The sequence below is a fragment of the Panulirus ornatus genome, chromosome 23 (genome assembly GCF_036320965.1).
Source record: "Panulirus ornatus isolate Po-2019 chromosome 23, ASM3632096v1, whole genome shotgun sequence".
In the NCBI taxonomy this organism is placed as follows: Eukaryota; Metazoa; Arthropoda; class Malacostraca; order Decapoda; family Palinuridae; genus Panulirus; species Panulirus ornatus.
The window spans coordinates 7,799,653-7,816,627 of record NC_092246.1 but is presented as its reverse complement, the minus strand read 5'-3'; the positions used below and the strand labels follow the sequence as shown (position 1 = coordinate 7,816,627).

The following is a 16,975-nucleotide window of genomic DNA, read 5'->3' as shown; positions in this document are numbered from 1 at the left end:
TTGCTCTCAACTTTTGCCATTCTACACTCAATCTCTCCTGACACTTCCTCACACAAGTCTTCTTTCCATGCTCACTTACCCTCACCACTCTCCTCTCCTTGACATTCTCTTTTATTTTTTGAAAACCTTTACAAATCTTCACCTTTGCCTCCACAAGATAATAATCTAACATCCCACCAGTTGCCTCTCTCAGCACATTTACATCCACAAGTGTCTCTTTTACATGCCTATCAATTAACAATAATCTAATAATGCCTGTTGACCATCTTTCCCACTCATGTATGTATAGTTGCGTAAATCTCTTTTTAAACCGGTATTCCCAATCATCAATCCATTTTTCAGTACACACATCCACATGCTCTTCACTATTTCCATTAAGAACACCAAATACCTTATATACACCAATTTTACCCTCAACTGCCACATTACTCACCTTTGCATTTAAATCATCCATTAATAATACCCAGTCTCATGCAACAAAACTGCTGACACTCACTCAGCTGCTCCTAAAACACTTGCCTCTCATACTGTTTTCTTATGCCCAAGTGCATAAGCACCAATAATCATCCATCTCTCACCACATCAATCTAGAATTTACTTTCTTATACCTTATCACACACTCCCACAACTCCTGCTTCAGGAGTAGTGCTACTCCTTCCTTAGCTCTTCTCCTCTCACCAACCTCTGCCGTTACTTCCAAGACATGTCCAAACCATTCTTTCCCTTTACCCTTGAGCTTCGTTTCACTCTCCAGGCCCTCTCATTGCCCACAAACTTCATGGTCACCACCTTTCACCAAGACTCATATTTACCTGCCTTACCAGCCCATTCATAAACAAATTAAACAACCATGGTGACATCACAGACCCTTGCCATAGAACAACCTTCACTTTGAACAATTCACTCACCTCTCTTCCAACTTCTTTGATAAAAAATCTTGCTTCTAGCATCTTTCCTCTGATACCATATAGTCTGAAGACCTTCCACAAAGCATCTCTATCAACCTTATCATATGCCTTCTCCAGATCCATATATGCCATACATAAATCAATGATTTTCTAAGTATTCCTCACAAACAGTCTTCAAAGTAAGCAACTGATCCACACATCTTTTATTACTTCTAAAACACACTGCTCCTCCCCAATCTCATGCTTTGTACATGCCTTCACCCTCTCAATCAATACCCTCCAAACAACTTACCAGGTATGCACAACAAATTTATACCTCTGTAGTTTGAAGACTCACTCTATCCAAATGCCTATATACAATGGCAATATAAATGACTTCTGTCAACCCCCAGGCACCTCACCATGATCCATACATACACTGAAATTTCCTTACCAACCAATGATAATTATACTAATTTACCATATAAAATATTCTTTTCATTCAATAATGAAATATTCTAAAATATTGTTAGATTTTTTGGTCAGAATAAATCTTTTCATGCATTCTAAGTAAATAATCTTATATTCCTATTTCACAAGCACTGGAAAAATATATATTTAGATTTGTAATGTACATGATGATGTGGGCTAATAAACAAAAACCTTTGTGATCCAATGTATCCTTCCATATCTATCTCTTTTCACCAATTTTTCATGTGTATTAAAACAAAATTATTAAGGAAGGAAGTTACACATCTAAACATGTGAAAGAGGGAGGACACTGGTTTATTTTGGAAGAGAAAGGCAGACAGGACATTCACTTACAAGGAAGGATAAGTGCTCTAGAGCTTAATGCTGCCAAAGGTTGCTTGATGTGTTTCATTTGAGGGAATGCTGAGGGAGATTTTAAGCTTGAACAAGCTCTTGCCAGGTTTCAGTCAATAAATCCTAGGGCTGTGATGAGTTATGTAAAGTCTTTTACCTTTTACTTGGCTATAATTGCTGAAACAAACAAATCAGGGATGACAAAGTCAGGAAGTCACTCAAACTCATCCCACTCCAGGAGCACCTAGACCTCTATTTTTGTTCAAAGTAAATCAAATTTTCTCTGCCTTATCTGCAACACTCATAAGACTCTCATCACCAATTTTTCAATACCTATTTCAATAAGTTTTCATAAAAAAAACCACCTAATTTAAGCCATGAAAAAGAAATTTGTATATTGATGATAAGCTGTTTCATGCACAGTCCGTTTAAAAGAGATCAGGAAAACGTTTGGTCTGGAATATGACTCGCACCTTATAACACAGGTTTCATTGCTCACATAATGACAGATTGCTAGAGTTAGCTTCTGGAATATAATCATGTTACTCAGTGGGACCCACAAATAACTGCATTAAGGAACGGATGGACTAACTACTTACTGAATCAAGTCCCCTGATGTATCCTTCAATTGTGTAATAGGATGGAGGAGGGGGAAAGTGTGAACCAATCATTTATCTAAAGATGAAAGAGATCTATATAGCACTATAATTTCATAATGATTGGCATTACTTTCTTTTCCATATTCTAAGTAATACATCACCAATGAAGAAGCATAATTTTTCATAAATTCTACATTAAATTATATTCTTAACCCTGTTATGAAACAATAAAGAACAATATTTATAGGGCAAATGTATCATAAATATATATATATCATGCTCATGATAAACTTTGGTATTACGACTCACTTATCTTACATAATATTAATGTTGCAGTATCTTCCACGGATACTGTTATCAGGGTTCCTGGCTCTGACGCATTCATCATACATCCCGGCATACATAAAGTTTCCAAGCAAGATGCCATCAGATGACTTGCCCCAGGAGTCGACCACTGCAACCAGAAAGGTGAGGTTTGAAGAACAATAAACTGTTTCTCTCTAGGGAGCTTTGAGACAGTCTATAGTATCCCTGGAATTAGAAACTTCTAACCACTGTTGTCTGGTGAGGTTAAAGCTTTTATCTTGTATGTTAGCTGAGACGGCACAGGCAACTGAAGACCTAGATGAAGCCATCTTATTAGTACTCTCTCTCTCTGCATGTTTTGGTCGAGGTGGTGTGCGAAGTGAGGGACGGGGAGAATGGTTTGGGTTGAGTTTGAAACGCCCCAAAGTGGAGGTCAACTGGGAGGGAGCAGTGTCTGGAGGGAAGACAACAGTCAGGTGTTCATTCAGAGATAAGTTGGACTGTATGTCTTTGCAAATCAACTTTGTTGGAAAGAGGTGATTTTGTATCTATATCTGTATTTAAAGAATAAGTATTTTGAGCACTTGTATGAAGATTCATTTTTCTGAACATTTTGTAATATGTATCTGAGGCCTTGTATGAAGATTTATTTCTTTTAATATGCTGCAGTAAGTAACTGAATAGAGATAATATCTTATATCACAGCACAGCCAAGTGCATTAATGTTGCCTTGTATCAATACTTGGAAATTGGAATGGGAGCTCTGTCCCAAATGGCAGAAATCAATTTGGTTCCAAAGTTCCAATCCACAATCTCAGCATCCATTGCAACAGTCCTTTGCTGACCATCAGAAAGACATAAGCAGGTAACAGGGCATTTGCTTTAATGGTGAAGAGATCCACCTGAGGAACTAACCCCCCCAAAAATATCCAGTTATATGTATCTTTCCCTGAGGACATTTCTGCATCATGGAAACCAACTTATTGGTCATCAGCCCATACATTACAGATTCCTTTAAAATGAAAAGCCTTGAGAAACAGGCTTGGACAATGCTAGGAAAAGAAGTTTTCTGGTAGCTTTAATATGGGAACAAATCTGCAAAAGTCTTGTTCAAGAAGCAATGGACTGCTCCCATACTATCAGTATGGAACAGAGAATCCTGTACCCTGGATTTTTAGACATTCTGGGAGAAGAATAACCTTGGAATCAACAGTTCCTTTAGATTAATATGCAAAGATTGGTTATAATCTTCCTTAAAGCCAGCACTTACAGGACCCTGTGAAGAATGGAAGCATCCATCCAAACCATCTACCAAGTTAGAGGAGTTGCCCAAGGTATAGGCCTTTGGAAGTTCCTTGTATCTGTCCATCACCACCAGACTAGGGAGTCAAAAAGTTCATGGAGTGAAGATCTCTGTAGATCTCTGTTTAAATGAGGGAAAAGCATTGTTACCTAGGTCACCTTTTTGCCTGTAACCTCAACCAAGTCAGTGCAATGAGCTGCATAATTGTATTTCTCCAACAGATGCTCTTATCAACAGTGGGGTATCATTGCCTAGGCCTAGACCGTTAAGGAAACTTGCATTACCCAAAATCTTATCCCTTGGAAGACAGAAGAATCCATCCAAGTGCACCAATCTATCCCAAGCCATGCAAATTCAGTCTCGGAATCAACAGACATTTCTTGGTTGACAATTAAACCTGCTTGTTGAAGATTATTCCGGGTTTGTAATCACTTTTTGACACATTCTTCTTTTGAATTTGTAATTTTCAGAAAATACCTTCAGTAGCTGAGAACTAAGACCTCAGAAGAGGAGTCTTGAAACTAGAGATGCTATCAGTTTAGGAAAAATCTTTGGGGCTGTGCAAAATCAAAAGGGAATCACTATGAACTCCGATGTTTTGCTATCTATCTACAAAGGCAAAATGTTTCTCACTCTAGGGTGAACTGGAATGTGCTAGAAAGCACAGTCTATACCCAAACTGAATGTCCAATTGTTTAGCCACAAGGACTGTGTAGCACACATTCTCAGGTTGAGCCTTTTGATTCAGGTCTCTAGAAGGATTGCTGCAGAATCATTCTTTTCTGATTAACGACAAGGAAAATGGTGTTTTGAAAACCAGTACCCTTGCAGGTTCTCGTATATCTTTGTAAATCTTTTCCTGCATATATTTCCTTGAACACTGAGTCTGAGGCTGTCCAAAATCTTTCCTTAAATGTGGGTGTTCAAGAATTCTATCTCAAATCCATGACCTTCCAGACCATGAGATAAACCCACAAATGAACTTTCCTATGTCTTTAAATGTCTGAATGCCGACCCCTAACTTGAGAGAAGTTGTTTTGATAAATCTACGAGGTCTACTTTATTTCATATAAAGTAATGGGAGCTACAAGATTTGCATAGAAAGTTATACGAATGGACTCCTGTACATACATGGTCTGTGGGGAGATAGAAGGCGATGATGAATCAATATTAAGGGAATGGTTACAGAAAGATGGACAACATGGAGAGGTGGAGCACAGAGAAAGGTACCTTCAGCGAGATGGGAAGCATACATTCAGGAGGTGCAATCAAAGACAGACAATCCTCTACCATAATGGAAAAAAAAAGCAGATAGCCATTATATATTCAATATTTATGTTAGTTTAGTTAGAATGACTGAAATGAACGCCCATGAATGCACTCTCATTTTTCAACATTATGCTTACTATAAAAAAAATCAGTTCACACTTTTTTAATTTACACTTAAGTTGGCAGGAATGCTCCTCAAGTGCAGAGGAAGGACATGCTATAAATATATACATTACAACCAGAGTGACTCAGACAAGGAAACAACCATAGTGAGGTGAGAGAAGGCAGATAATGGAATGCTAGAGCACGACCACCGCGACAGCCTTTGGGGATGCTAACCTAATCACCAACTGACAGAAGGGTGGACCCAGACCAAACACGGCAGGCCATAAGGACTAGACAGATGGTTAGTAAGAGGCTTTAACTAATAGGATTACGATTTCTAACCCCTAGGGATTTTGGTAGATTCTCTCTAAGTTCATAGAACAAACCAATCCCATGAATAAATTCATGTTACTGAACAAATAGCTCAGACAATAACATATACTTTGTCATGACTTAGGAAAATGCCAACTGCTGAATGATGAATAGTAAAAGAGCATCCTTACTTTTCTGAATATAACAACAGAATGATAATCTTATTTCTCTGAATATAACAACGAAATGATAATGTTTTCATCATAATGAATTGAATTTCATCTGATTTTGTTAGAAAAAGACTTATAATTAGAGCAATTAGTATCAGGACAGCATTAGCTATCAAATAATCTGCATGTCACAATGCATCTAACATGAAATGTTACTTGTAATATGAGAGCCTGTAATCAGATGGAGCTATGACTTAGTTAAATAGATTAAGTTTGGACAACATGGCAGTGTATGTCCAGACTGGGATACACAATGACAGAATTCTTAAAATAAATCTTCATAATGCTGGAAGTCGGTATTCTCACTCCTACGTTTAACAATAATGTTCATACAGGCCGAAAAAGCAATCCGCAACTTCTTAATATTTGAAGCAAAAATCCACTTAGCCCAACATAAGACTTACTTTTTAGGGCCCATGTCTGATTTACACTGACTGAGTTATGCATGGCCTCCAGCGCCTCTCCACATTTGCTGTTTTGCTGAACATGACTTGGTAAATACAAATTCATCAGATTAGCTGCTTTACGAGGCAGCAATCTTCTTCCTGCATGAAAAAAAATAAAAAACAATGAACATCTCATTCTATAAAATACACCACATTCTATATGAAAAAACAAATCTTTGGCATGTTACTCCTCATAACCCTTTAAATATTTTTTGTGAGCACAAAACATGAAATCAGATTTTTGTAAAAAATGAGAAAAAATATAGAAAATTATGTTTTAGTAAACTGATAAAAAATGTTTATGGAAATGCTTCTTTTACAATCTGAAATATATCTACTGAGCTCTGAGAAAGATGAGAAAAAGGATGAGGTGAAGATTGCCTTACTGCTAAACTGCGGTGGAAGAGAGCTGCTGTCTCTCTCTCTCTCTCTCTTTCTCTCTTTCTATGTTTCCTTGCAATACCTCGCTAACGCAGGAGACAGTGACAAAGTATAATAAAAGCATAATAAAAGATATTATTATTATTAAACTTAATTGCCTTCTCCCGTGTTAACGAGGTAGTGCAAGGAAGACTAAAGAATGGCCCAACCCACCCACACACACACACACACACACATATATATATATATATATATATATATATATATATATATATATATATATATATATATATATATATATATTATCCCTGGGGATAGGGGATTAAGAATACTTCCCACGTATTCCCTGCGTGTCATAGAAGGTGACTAAAAGGGGAGGGAGCGGAGGGCTGGAAATCCTCCCCTCTCGTTTTTTTTTTTTTAATTTTCCAAAAGAAGGAACAGAGAATTGGGCCAGGTGAAGGTATTCCCTCAAAGGCCCAGTCCTCTGTTCTTAATGCTACCTCGCTAACGCGGGAAATGGCGAATAGTTTAAAAGAGAAAAAATATATATATATATATATATATATATATATATATATATATATATATCTTTTTTTTTTCAAACTATTTGCCATTTCCCGCGTTAGCGAGGTAGCGCTAAGAACAGAGGACTGGGCCTTTGATGGAATATCCTCACCTGGCCCCCTACTCTGTTCCTTCTTTTGGAAAATTAAAAAAAAACGAGAGGGGAGGATTTCCAGCCACCCGCTCCCTGCCCTTTTAGTCGCCTTCTACGACACGCAGGGAATACATGGGAAGTATTCTTTCTCCCCTATCCCCAGGGATATATATATATATATATATGTATATATATATATATATATATATATATATATATATATATATATATATATATATATATATATATATATATATTATCCCTGGGGATAGGGGATTAAGAATATTTACCACGTATTCCCAGCGTGTCGTAGAAGGCCACTAAAAGGGGAGGGAGCAGGGGGCTGGAAATCCTCCCCTCTCATTTTTTTTTTTTTTTTCAAAAGAAGGAACAGAGGGGGCCAGGTGAGGATATTCCAAAAAAGGCCCAGTCCTCTGTTCTTAACGCTACCTCGCTAACGCGGTAAATGGCGAATAGTTTAAAGGAAAGAAAAAGAAATATATATATATATATTTTTTTTTTCTTTCTTTTTTATACTTTGTCGCTGTCTTCTGCGTTTGCGAGGTAGCGCAAGGAAACAGACGAAAGAAATGGCCCAACCCCCCCCCCATACACATGTATATACATACGTCCACACACGCAAATATACATACCTACACAGCCTTCCATGGTTTTCCCCAGACGCTTCACATGCCCTGATTCAATCCACTGCCAGCACGTTAACCCCGGTATACCACATCGCTCCAATTCACTCTATTCCTTGCCCTCCTTTCACCCTCCTGCATGTTCAGGCCCCGATCACACAAAATCTTTTTCACTCCATCTTTCCACCTCCAATTTGGTCTCCCTCTTCTCCTCGTTCCCTCCACCTCCGACACATATATCCTCTTGGTCAATCTTTCCTCACTCATTCTCTCCATGTGCCCAAACCACTTCAAAACACCCTCCTCTGCTCTCTCAACCACGCTCTTTTTATTTCCACACATTTCTCTTACCCTTACGTTACTCACTCGATCAAACCACCTCACACCACACATTGTCCTCAAACATCTCATTTCCAGCACATCCATCCTCCTGCGCACAACTCTATCCATAGCCCACGCCTCGCAACCATACAACATTGTTGGAACCACTATTCCTTCAAACATACCCATTTTTGCTTTCCGAGATAATGTTCTCGACTTCCACACATTCTTCAAGGCCCCCAGAATTTTCGCCCCCTCCCCCACCCTATGATCCACTTCCGCTTCCATGGTTCCATCCGCTGCCAGATCCACTCCCAGATATCTAAAACACTTCACTTCCTCCAGTTTTTCTCCATTCAAACTCACCTCCCAATTGACTTGACCCTCAACCCTACTGTACCTAATAACCTTGCTCTTATTCACATTTACTCTTAACTTTCTTCTTCCACACACTTTACCAAACTCAGTCACCAGCTTCTGCAGTTTCTCACATGAATCAGCCACCAGCGCTGTATCATCAGCGAACAACAACTGACTCACTTCCCAAGCTCTCTCATCCCCAACAGACTTCATACTTATATATATATATATATATATATATACTTCATATATATATATATATATATATATATATATATATATATATATATATATATATATATATATCCCTGGGGATAGGGGATTAAGAATACATCCCACGTATTCCCTGCGTGTCGTAGAAGGCGACTAAAAGGGGAGGGAGCGGGGGGCTGGAAATCCTCCCCTCTCTCTTTTTTTTTTTTTTTAATTTTCCAAAAGAAGGAACAGAGGGGGCCAGGTAAGGATATTCCAAAAATGGCCCAGTCCTCTGTTCTTAACGCTACCTCGCTATCGCGGGAAATGGCGAATAGTATGAAAAAAAAATATATATATATATATATATATATATATATATATATATATATATATATATATATATATATACATATATATATATACATGTGATGTCTCCATGGTTGTTTAATTTGTTTATGGATGGGGTTGTTAGGGAGGTGAATGCAAGAGTTTTGGAAAGAGGGGCAAGTATGAAATCTGTTGGGGATGAGAGAGCTTGGGTAGTGAGTCAGTTGTTGTTCGCTGATGATACAGCGCTGGTGGCTGATTCATGTGAGAAACTGCAGAAGCTGGTGACTGAGTTTGGTAAAGTGTGTGAAAGAAGAAAGTTAAGAGTAAATGTGAATAAGAGCAAGGTTATTAGGTACAGTAGGGTTGAGGGTCAAGTCAATTGGGAGGTAAGTTTGAATGGAGAAAAACTGGAGGAAGTAAAGTGTTTTAGATATCTGGGAGTGGATCTGGCAGCGGATGGAACCATGGAAGCGGAAGTGGATCATAGGGTGGGGGAGGGGGCGAAAATTCTGGGAGCCTTGAAGAATGTGTGGAAGTTGAGAACATTATCTCGGAAAGCAAAAATGGGTATGTTTGAAGGAATAGTGGTTCCAACAATGTTGTATGGTTGCGAGGCGTGGCCTATGGATAGAGTTGTGCGCAGGAGGATGGATGTGCTGGAAATGAGATGTTTGAGGACAATGTGTGGTGTGAGGTGGTTTGATCGACTAAGTAACGTAAGGGTAAGAGAGATGTGTGGAAATAAAAAGAGCGTGGTTGAGAGAGCAGAAGAGGGTGTTTTGAAATGGTTTGGGCACATGGAGAGAATGAGTGAGGAAAGGTTGACCAAGAGGATATATATGTCGCAGGTGGAGGGAACGAGGAGAAGTGGGAGACCAAATTGGAGGTGGAAAGATGGAGTGAAAAAGATTTTGTGTGATCGGGGCCTGAACATGCAGGAGGGTGAAAGGAGGGCAAGGAATAGAGTGAATTGGAGCGATGTGGTATACCAGGGTTGACGGGCTGTCAGTGGATTGAATCAGGGCATGTGAAGCGTCTGGGGTAAACCATGGAAAGCTGTGTAGGTATGTATATTTTGCGTGTGTGGACGTATGTATATACATGTGTATGGGGGTGGGTTGGGCCATTTCTTCGTCTGTTTCCTTGCGCTACCTCGCAAACGCGGGAGACAGCGACAAAGCAAAAAAAGAAAAAAAAACATATACATATATATATATATATATATATATATATATATATATATATATATATATATATATATATATATATATATATTTTTTTTTTTTTTTTTCATGCTATTCGCCATTTCCCACATTAGCAAGGTAGCGCTAAGAACAGAGGACTGAGCCTCTGAGGAATATCCTCACTTGGCCCCCTCCTCTGTTCCCTCATCAGGAAAACCAAAAACGAGAGGGGAGGATTTCCAGCCCCCCACTCCCTTCCCTTTTAGTCGCCTTCTACGACACGCAGGGAATACGTGGGAAGTATTCTTTCTCCCCTATCCCCAGGGATAAATATATATATATATATATATATATATATATATATATATATATTCTATCCCTGGGGATAGGGGAGAAAGAATACTTCCCACGTATTCCCTGCGTGTCGTAGAAGGCGACTAAAAGGGGAGGGAGCGGGGGGCTGGAAATCCTCCCCTCTCGTTTTTTTTAATTTTCCAAAAGAAGGAACAGAGAACGAGGCCAGGTGAGGATATTCCCTCAGAGGCCCAGTCCTCTGTTCTTAATGCTACCTTGCTAATGCGGGAAATGGCGAATAGTATGAAAGAAAAAGAAATATATATATTTATCTATTTTGCTTTGTCGCTGTCTCCTGCGTTTGTGAGGTAGCGCAAGGAAACAAATGAAAGAAATGGCCCAACCCACCCCCTACACATGTATATACATACATGTCCACACACGCAAATATACATATCCATACATCTCAATGTACACATATATATACACACAGACACATACATATATACACATGCACACAATTCACACTGTCTGCCTTTATTCATTCCCATCGTCACCTTGCCATACATGGAATAACATCCCCCTCCCCCTCATGTGTACGAGGTAGTGCTAGGAAAAGACAACAAAGGCCCCATTCGTTCACACTCAGTCTCTAGCTGCCATGCAATAATGCCCGAAACCACAGCTCCCTTTCCATATATGAAGGGGGCTAATGGGGAGGTGATAACAAGTAGAGGTGATGTGAGAAGGAGATGGAGTGAGTATTTTGAGGGTTTGTTGAACGTGTTTGATGATAGAATGGCAGATATAGGGTGTTTTGGTCGAGGTGGTGTGCAAAGTGAGAGGGTTAGAGAAAATGATTTGGTAAACAGAGAAGAGGTAGTAAAAGCTTTGCGGAAGATGAAAGCCGGCAAGGCAGCAGGTTTGGATGGTATTGCAGTGGAATTTATCAAAAAAGGGGGTGACTGTATTGTTGACTGGTTGGTAAGGTTATTTAATGTATGTATGATTCATGGTGAGGTGCCTGAGGATTGGTGGAATGCGTGCATAGTGCCATTGTACAAAGGCACAGGGGATAAGAGTGAGTGCTCAAATTACAGAGGTATAAGTTTGTTGAGTATTCCTGGTATATTATATGGGAGGGTATTGGTTGAGAGGGTGAAGGCATGTAAAGAGCCTCAGATTGGGGATAGCAGTGTGGTTTCAGAAGTGGTAGAGGACGTGTGGATCAGGTGTTTCCTTTGAAGAATGTATGTGAGAAATACTTAGAAAAGCAGATGGATTTGTATGTGGCATTCATGGATTTCGAGATGGCATATGATAGAGTTGATAGAGATGCTCTGTGGAAGGTATTTAGAGTATATGGTGTGGGAGGTAAGTTGCTAGAAGCAGTGAAAAGTTTTTATCGAGGATGTAAGGTATATGTACGAGTAGGAAGGGAGGAAAGTAATTGGTTCCCAGTGAAATCGGTTTGCAGCAAGGACGCATGATGTCTCCATGGTTGTTTAATTTGTTTATGGATGGGGTTGTTAGGGAGGTGAATGCAAGAGTTTTGAAGAGAGGGGCAAGTATGCAGGCTGTTGTGGATGAGGGGGGCTTAGGAAGTGAGTCAGTTATTGTTCGCTGATGATACATCGCTGGTGGCTGATTCAGGTAAGAAACTACAGAAACTGGTGACTGAGTCTGGTAAAGTGTGTGAAAGAAGAAAGCTGAGAGTAAATGTGAATTAGGCACAGTGGAGTTGAGAAACAAGTTGATTGGGAGGTAAGTTTGAATGGAGAAAAACTGGAGGAAGTGAAGTGTTTTAGATGTCTCGGAGTGGATTTGGCAGCGGATGGAACCATGGAAGCAGAGGTGAGTCACAGGGTGGGGAGGGGGCGTAAGTTCTGGGAGCATTGAAAAATGTGTGGAAGTCGAGAACATTATCTCAGAAAGCAAAAATGGGTATGTTTGAAGGAATAGGGGTTCCTACAATGTTATATGGTTGCGAGGCGTGGGCTATAGATAGGGTTGTGTGGAGGAGGATGGGTGTGTTGGAAATGAGATGTTTGAAGACAATATGTGGTTTGAGGTGGTTTGATCGAGTAAGTAATGAAAGGGTAAGAGAGATGTGTGGTAATGAAAAGAGTGTGGTTGATGCCTCAGGGTATGCTGTGGGGGCTTGTAGAAGATCACCCTGTAGCCTATGCTGCCAAGTCCCTAACTAAAACTCACAGAAATTATGCTCAAACTTAAATGAGTTGTTGGCCATTGTTTCTGGAGCAATTTCATACTTATCTGTATGGGAGAAGTAAAGTAATTGTAGAAATGTATCATAAACCCTTAGAGAGTATCTTTAAGAAGTCCTTATCATCTGCTCCCCCTAGGCTACAGAAAATGCCTCTCAGATTCCAGAAATATTCCTTAAAATTACACTGTAAGAGAGGGAAGGATGCGCAATATAGCTGATGCCTCTGAGTAGAGTCAGCTGGGCTGAAGAGGTGCAAAATGATGATCTAGAGGTTCAAGTAAATCTAGTATTTCCTGAAAAGCCAAACACTGCAGGCATTAGCTTGAAGGTTCTTAAAAATAGGACTAAGGAAGACAGAGTATTGCAGACACTTAAAGAATTCACATTAGAGGAATGGCCTGATTGTAAGAGAGACACTCCAGTAGAAATCCATTCCTTTTGGAATTACAGAGATGAGATAAGGTATGTAGTTATGTTGTAAAAATGAACAGAATTATTGTGCCTAAGGATGATGGTCCTGAAACACATTCGTAAATCTTATCAAGGTATAGAAAAGTCTCTAAGGATAGCGAGAGATCTTGTGTGCTGGCTTGGAATGGGGGCTGAGCTTAAGGACCTGACTGGTGCTTGTGACACCTGTAATGCTTATAGTAACCACCAAGCAAAGGAACCAATGATGCCTCATGAAGTCCCTAAACTCCCTTGGCAAAAACTTGGAGATGATTTGAGATGAAAGGGAAGAGGTACATGTTGCTTGTTGATTATTACAGCAAATATCTTGAGTTTGACTTGTTAGAAAATACTCATTCTAGTACTACTGCGAAATACTGTATCATTTTGCTAGGCATGGAATACCAGACAATTCACAGTGACAATGGCCCACAGTTCACAGCTGTAGAATTTAAAGAACTCTGTAAGTCATATGGAATACACCACACAACTTCAACCCCGTATTATCTAAAAAGTAATGGACTGGCAGAAAAAAGTATACAGACAGTAAAGAAGCTGATGAAGAAGTTAGCTAAAGAGAGAAAGGATCCTTATCTACAGTAAAGAAGCTGATGAAAAAGGCAGCCAAAGAGGGCAAGGATCCTTATCTAAGTGTGCTGGATTATAGAAATACTCCTGTTGAGGGGACAGTAGGCCCTATCAGTTACTGTTTAGCAGGAGAACACTCCCCACTTCTGAAGCCTTGTTACAACCAGAGACGCATGACGCACTATCAGACTCCTACAAGACTAACAAGATAGGCAGAAACTCTACTATGACAGAAGCTCCCAAGCTATTGCCTGAACTGGGAGAGGGAAATGTGGTTAGAATCAATGGCGGAACAAGTAAAGATTAAAAAAAAGGATATGGTGGTTGCTACTTGATCATATCTGGCTAAGAATAGTGATGGTCAGATTTTACAGAAGTAGGCAGCAGCTGCATCAGGCAGCAGAAAGCCCAAATTTTCTAATACATGCCAGTGGTTATGATGATGAACTAATTGATGTATGTCCAGAAGGAGAAGGTTCTGTGACACCGGGAATCAACAGTAGACAAACTGAACCGGAAGAAGTGACAAGTGCAGTGGACACAATGGGAAAAGGTACACCAAAGAGGAGTAAGCATGATTCCAGAGGTTAGAACGTCTAGAGGTAGACTAGTACAACACCGTAGGTGTTTAGATCTATAAATGCATGACGTAAAAGTGATCTTTGTACTTTGCATATCTATAAGTTATGTTGTGCAGTTTATCTGGTGTTATCTGTTCTTTTTTTTTCTTTGAGGGGAGATTTATTGATTTCAATTTCACTTTATACGGAAATTATATTTTCATTATATGACATTATGATTGTATTATCTTTTGCTTTTGTAGTAGGTAATTATATCATACTGCTTCTCTCAATCCCTTCTTCGCTGTAAAGCCACCTTGACATGGTGCATATTACACCCTCCCTTCCTTTGCTAGATCTTTGAATCCATACATATATGCATAAAAACTATATTTTTCTAAATAGAATAGTACAACTTAACGCATTTACAAACTTATAGTACTCTCAACATCGAAAAATCATGAAAGCAAATGAAAAGTCAAATCTCATTTTCAGGGCTCCTAAATAATTTTGCCCAGGAATATTTCGTAATGGCAAGGATATCATCCGTATACTTTTATCATGATGCGTTTATTAACACCTGTAATCTAACAATTTCGGAGCACTGCATAATCAGTTGCCATCTTGGTTCATATATTGTGAATTTCACATTTGCCTACAAGAAGGCAAAGAACAACGCATGTCCGATGACAAGAAAGTGAAGTGCCCATAAATCAAAGAATTTCTCCTTTTATGTTGCCTTAATAATCAGCAAAATAATCAGTCATGATTAACCAGTGATTTCAACAAAACAGCAGGAGGCAGGGCAACGACTATCGTGGGGAATTGTGGGGTAAAGTGATACTTAATCAATCATTCACGAAATTTGTGGCTTGCCGTCATTATTTATGATAATATATATATACCTGACTAATTAACTCCATTCAATATGACAACTTAATGCCTTGCGGGCTACATAGCCTCATAACTACTTTATTATCGTACACAGGTGGATGAGTCATCATACTTGAGATGTAGTAAAGTCATCATGAAGGAGTCCTCGTACCTAGGCATTAAGTCATTGTACTTAGGGATTAAGTCGTGAAACTCCGTAAGTCATTGTAGTGAAAGGGTTTACCAGTCATATCTACGTTACATCACTTGCGTATGACCAGTAATATGTCCACACTATGATAAGCATTCTGTTTATGAGAAGACTATACGTACTTGTCCTGTTCTTTGAACCTTGGTCACTTAGAATTGTGTCACACAATGCTCAGGTGCAACGCTCATAACTGTCTCATAATTACCTATTAATGATGTTAACACTTCTATTACTATCTGAAGATAATTTGTTACTTCTTTTTATCTTTCTCCTTCCTGCGTGAGAGCTCAAAATTACTAATATATATGTGTAGGTGAAAACACATATCAGAGGATAATGATAAGGTGTGTAAATCACCCAACACAAAACAATATGAAATATAAAAATCGAAATCATTATAAGATATATACTTTATGTAACATTATAAATCTATTTTTTTCATAAATCATCCTAACGAACGAATCCCTTAAAAAGTTAATCTACTCAACATTAAAATGTTTTCTGCAATGACAAATGTACAGGCATTTGCTGGCACACTTACACTGATGAATAAGACATAGTTATTCCTCTTCTCCAATTTCCCTTGATAGTACCCAACCACCATTGTGAATAACAAATCTCTTCCAATATCTTAGGTCACTGATTACGCAATTCCTGTTAGTGACTTTATAGCTCTAGTGCCTGTATTTGTACCGCTTCTGCTCTTACACCAGAGGCAGTGACCTAAGGAAGTCCACATGGATTTTTGTAGGTAGGGTTAGAAGCTACAATCAATGGGACGAGCTTTAAAAGTAATGCTGACAAAGCCAGTTCATGGATTTTACATTTCAAGCCTCACTGTTGGCTTACTGTAAAGAAACGTATGCCATTATGTCATTTTACATTCAACAGGGCCCTCAGAGGAAAATTGTCCACCTTGGCCAGCACTGTATAGTGATGGCGTCCACTATCCATCATTATTGTACAGACGGGTGAATACTACTAACTATGATGTCTTCCTGTCATCTTACCTTGCTCCTGGAACCAGTCTTGTGCCTCATGGCAGCCACCGCCGCCGCTGAGGCACATAAAGAACAACACACTCACTAGCCAGGTACTATCCCGACCCACCATCATAGTACGACTGATGCATAGCTAAGGTTAATCAGTTTACCCACCATCATCCCTCCCAACCAAGGTAGACTGATAATCTGATATGAGAACGGTGCTGCCACTCCAAGAGGAAAGTCTCACGTTCTTCCTCGGGTCAAATGAAAAGAGACAGTAGCTCATGATCTTAGGGTAAACCTTATGTAGGTGTTACAGTATTTTTTTTGAGTGTACAAGTAAAGAATTTGTGTTTGGAGGAAACTGATTTCCTCGATAGGATTCAACATGAGATCTCTAAAGAATAATGATATACGATACTACC

General features: G+C 39.2%; 1 protein-coding gene across 1 annotated transcript in view; it reads right to left on the bottom strand.

Annotated features, from left to right (window-relative positions):
* Window positions 1-16,732, bottom strand: part of LOC139756773 (O-acyltransferase like protein-like) — a 57,953-nt gene extending 41,221 nt beyond the window's left edge. Inside the window, exons 1-3 of the mRNA XM_071676546.1 lie at window positions 16,575-16,732; window positions 6,241-6,381; window positions 2,630-2,765 (exon numbers count right to left, since the gene is read on the bottom strand). Of these exons, the coding sequence (XP_071532647.1) occupies window positions 2,630-2,765; window positions 6,241-6,381; window positions 16,575-16,680 (383 nt within the window). The 5' untranslated portion in view covers window positions 16,681-16,732. The remainder of the gene's footprint in view (window positions 1-2,629; window positions 2,766-6,240; window positions 6,382-16,574) is intronic.
* Between the last annotated feature and the right edge of the window lie 243 nt (window positions 16,733-16,975).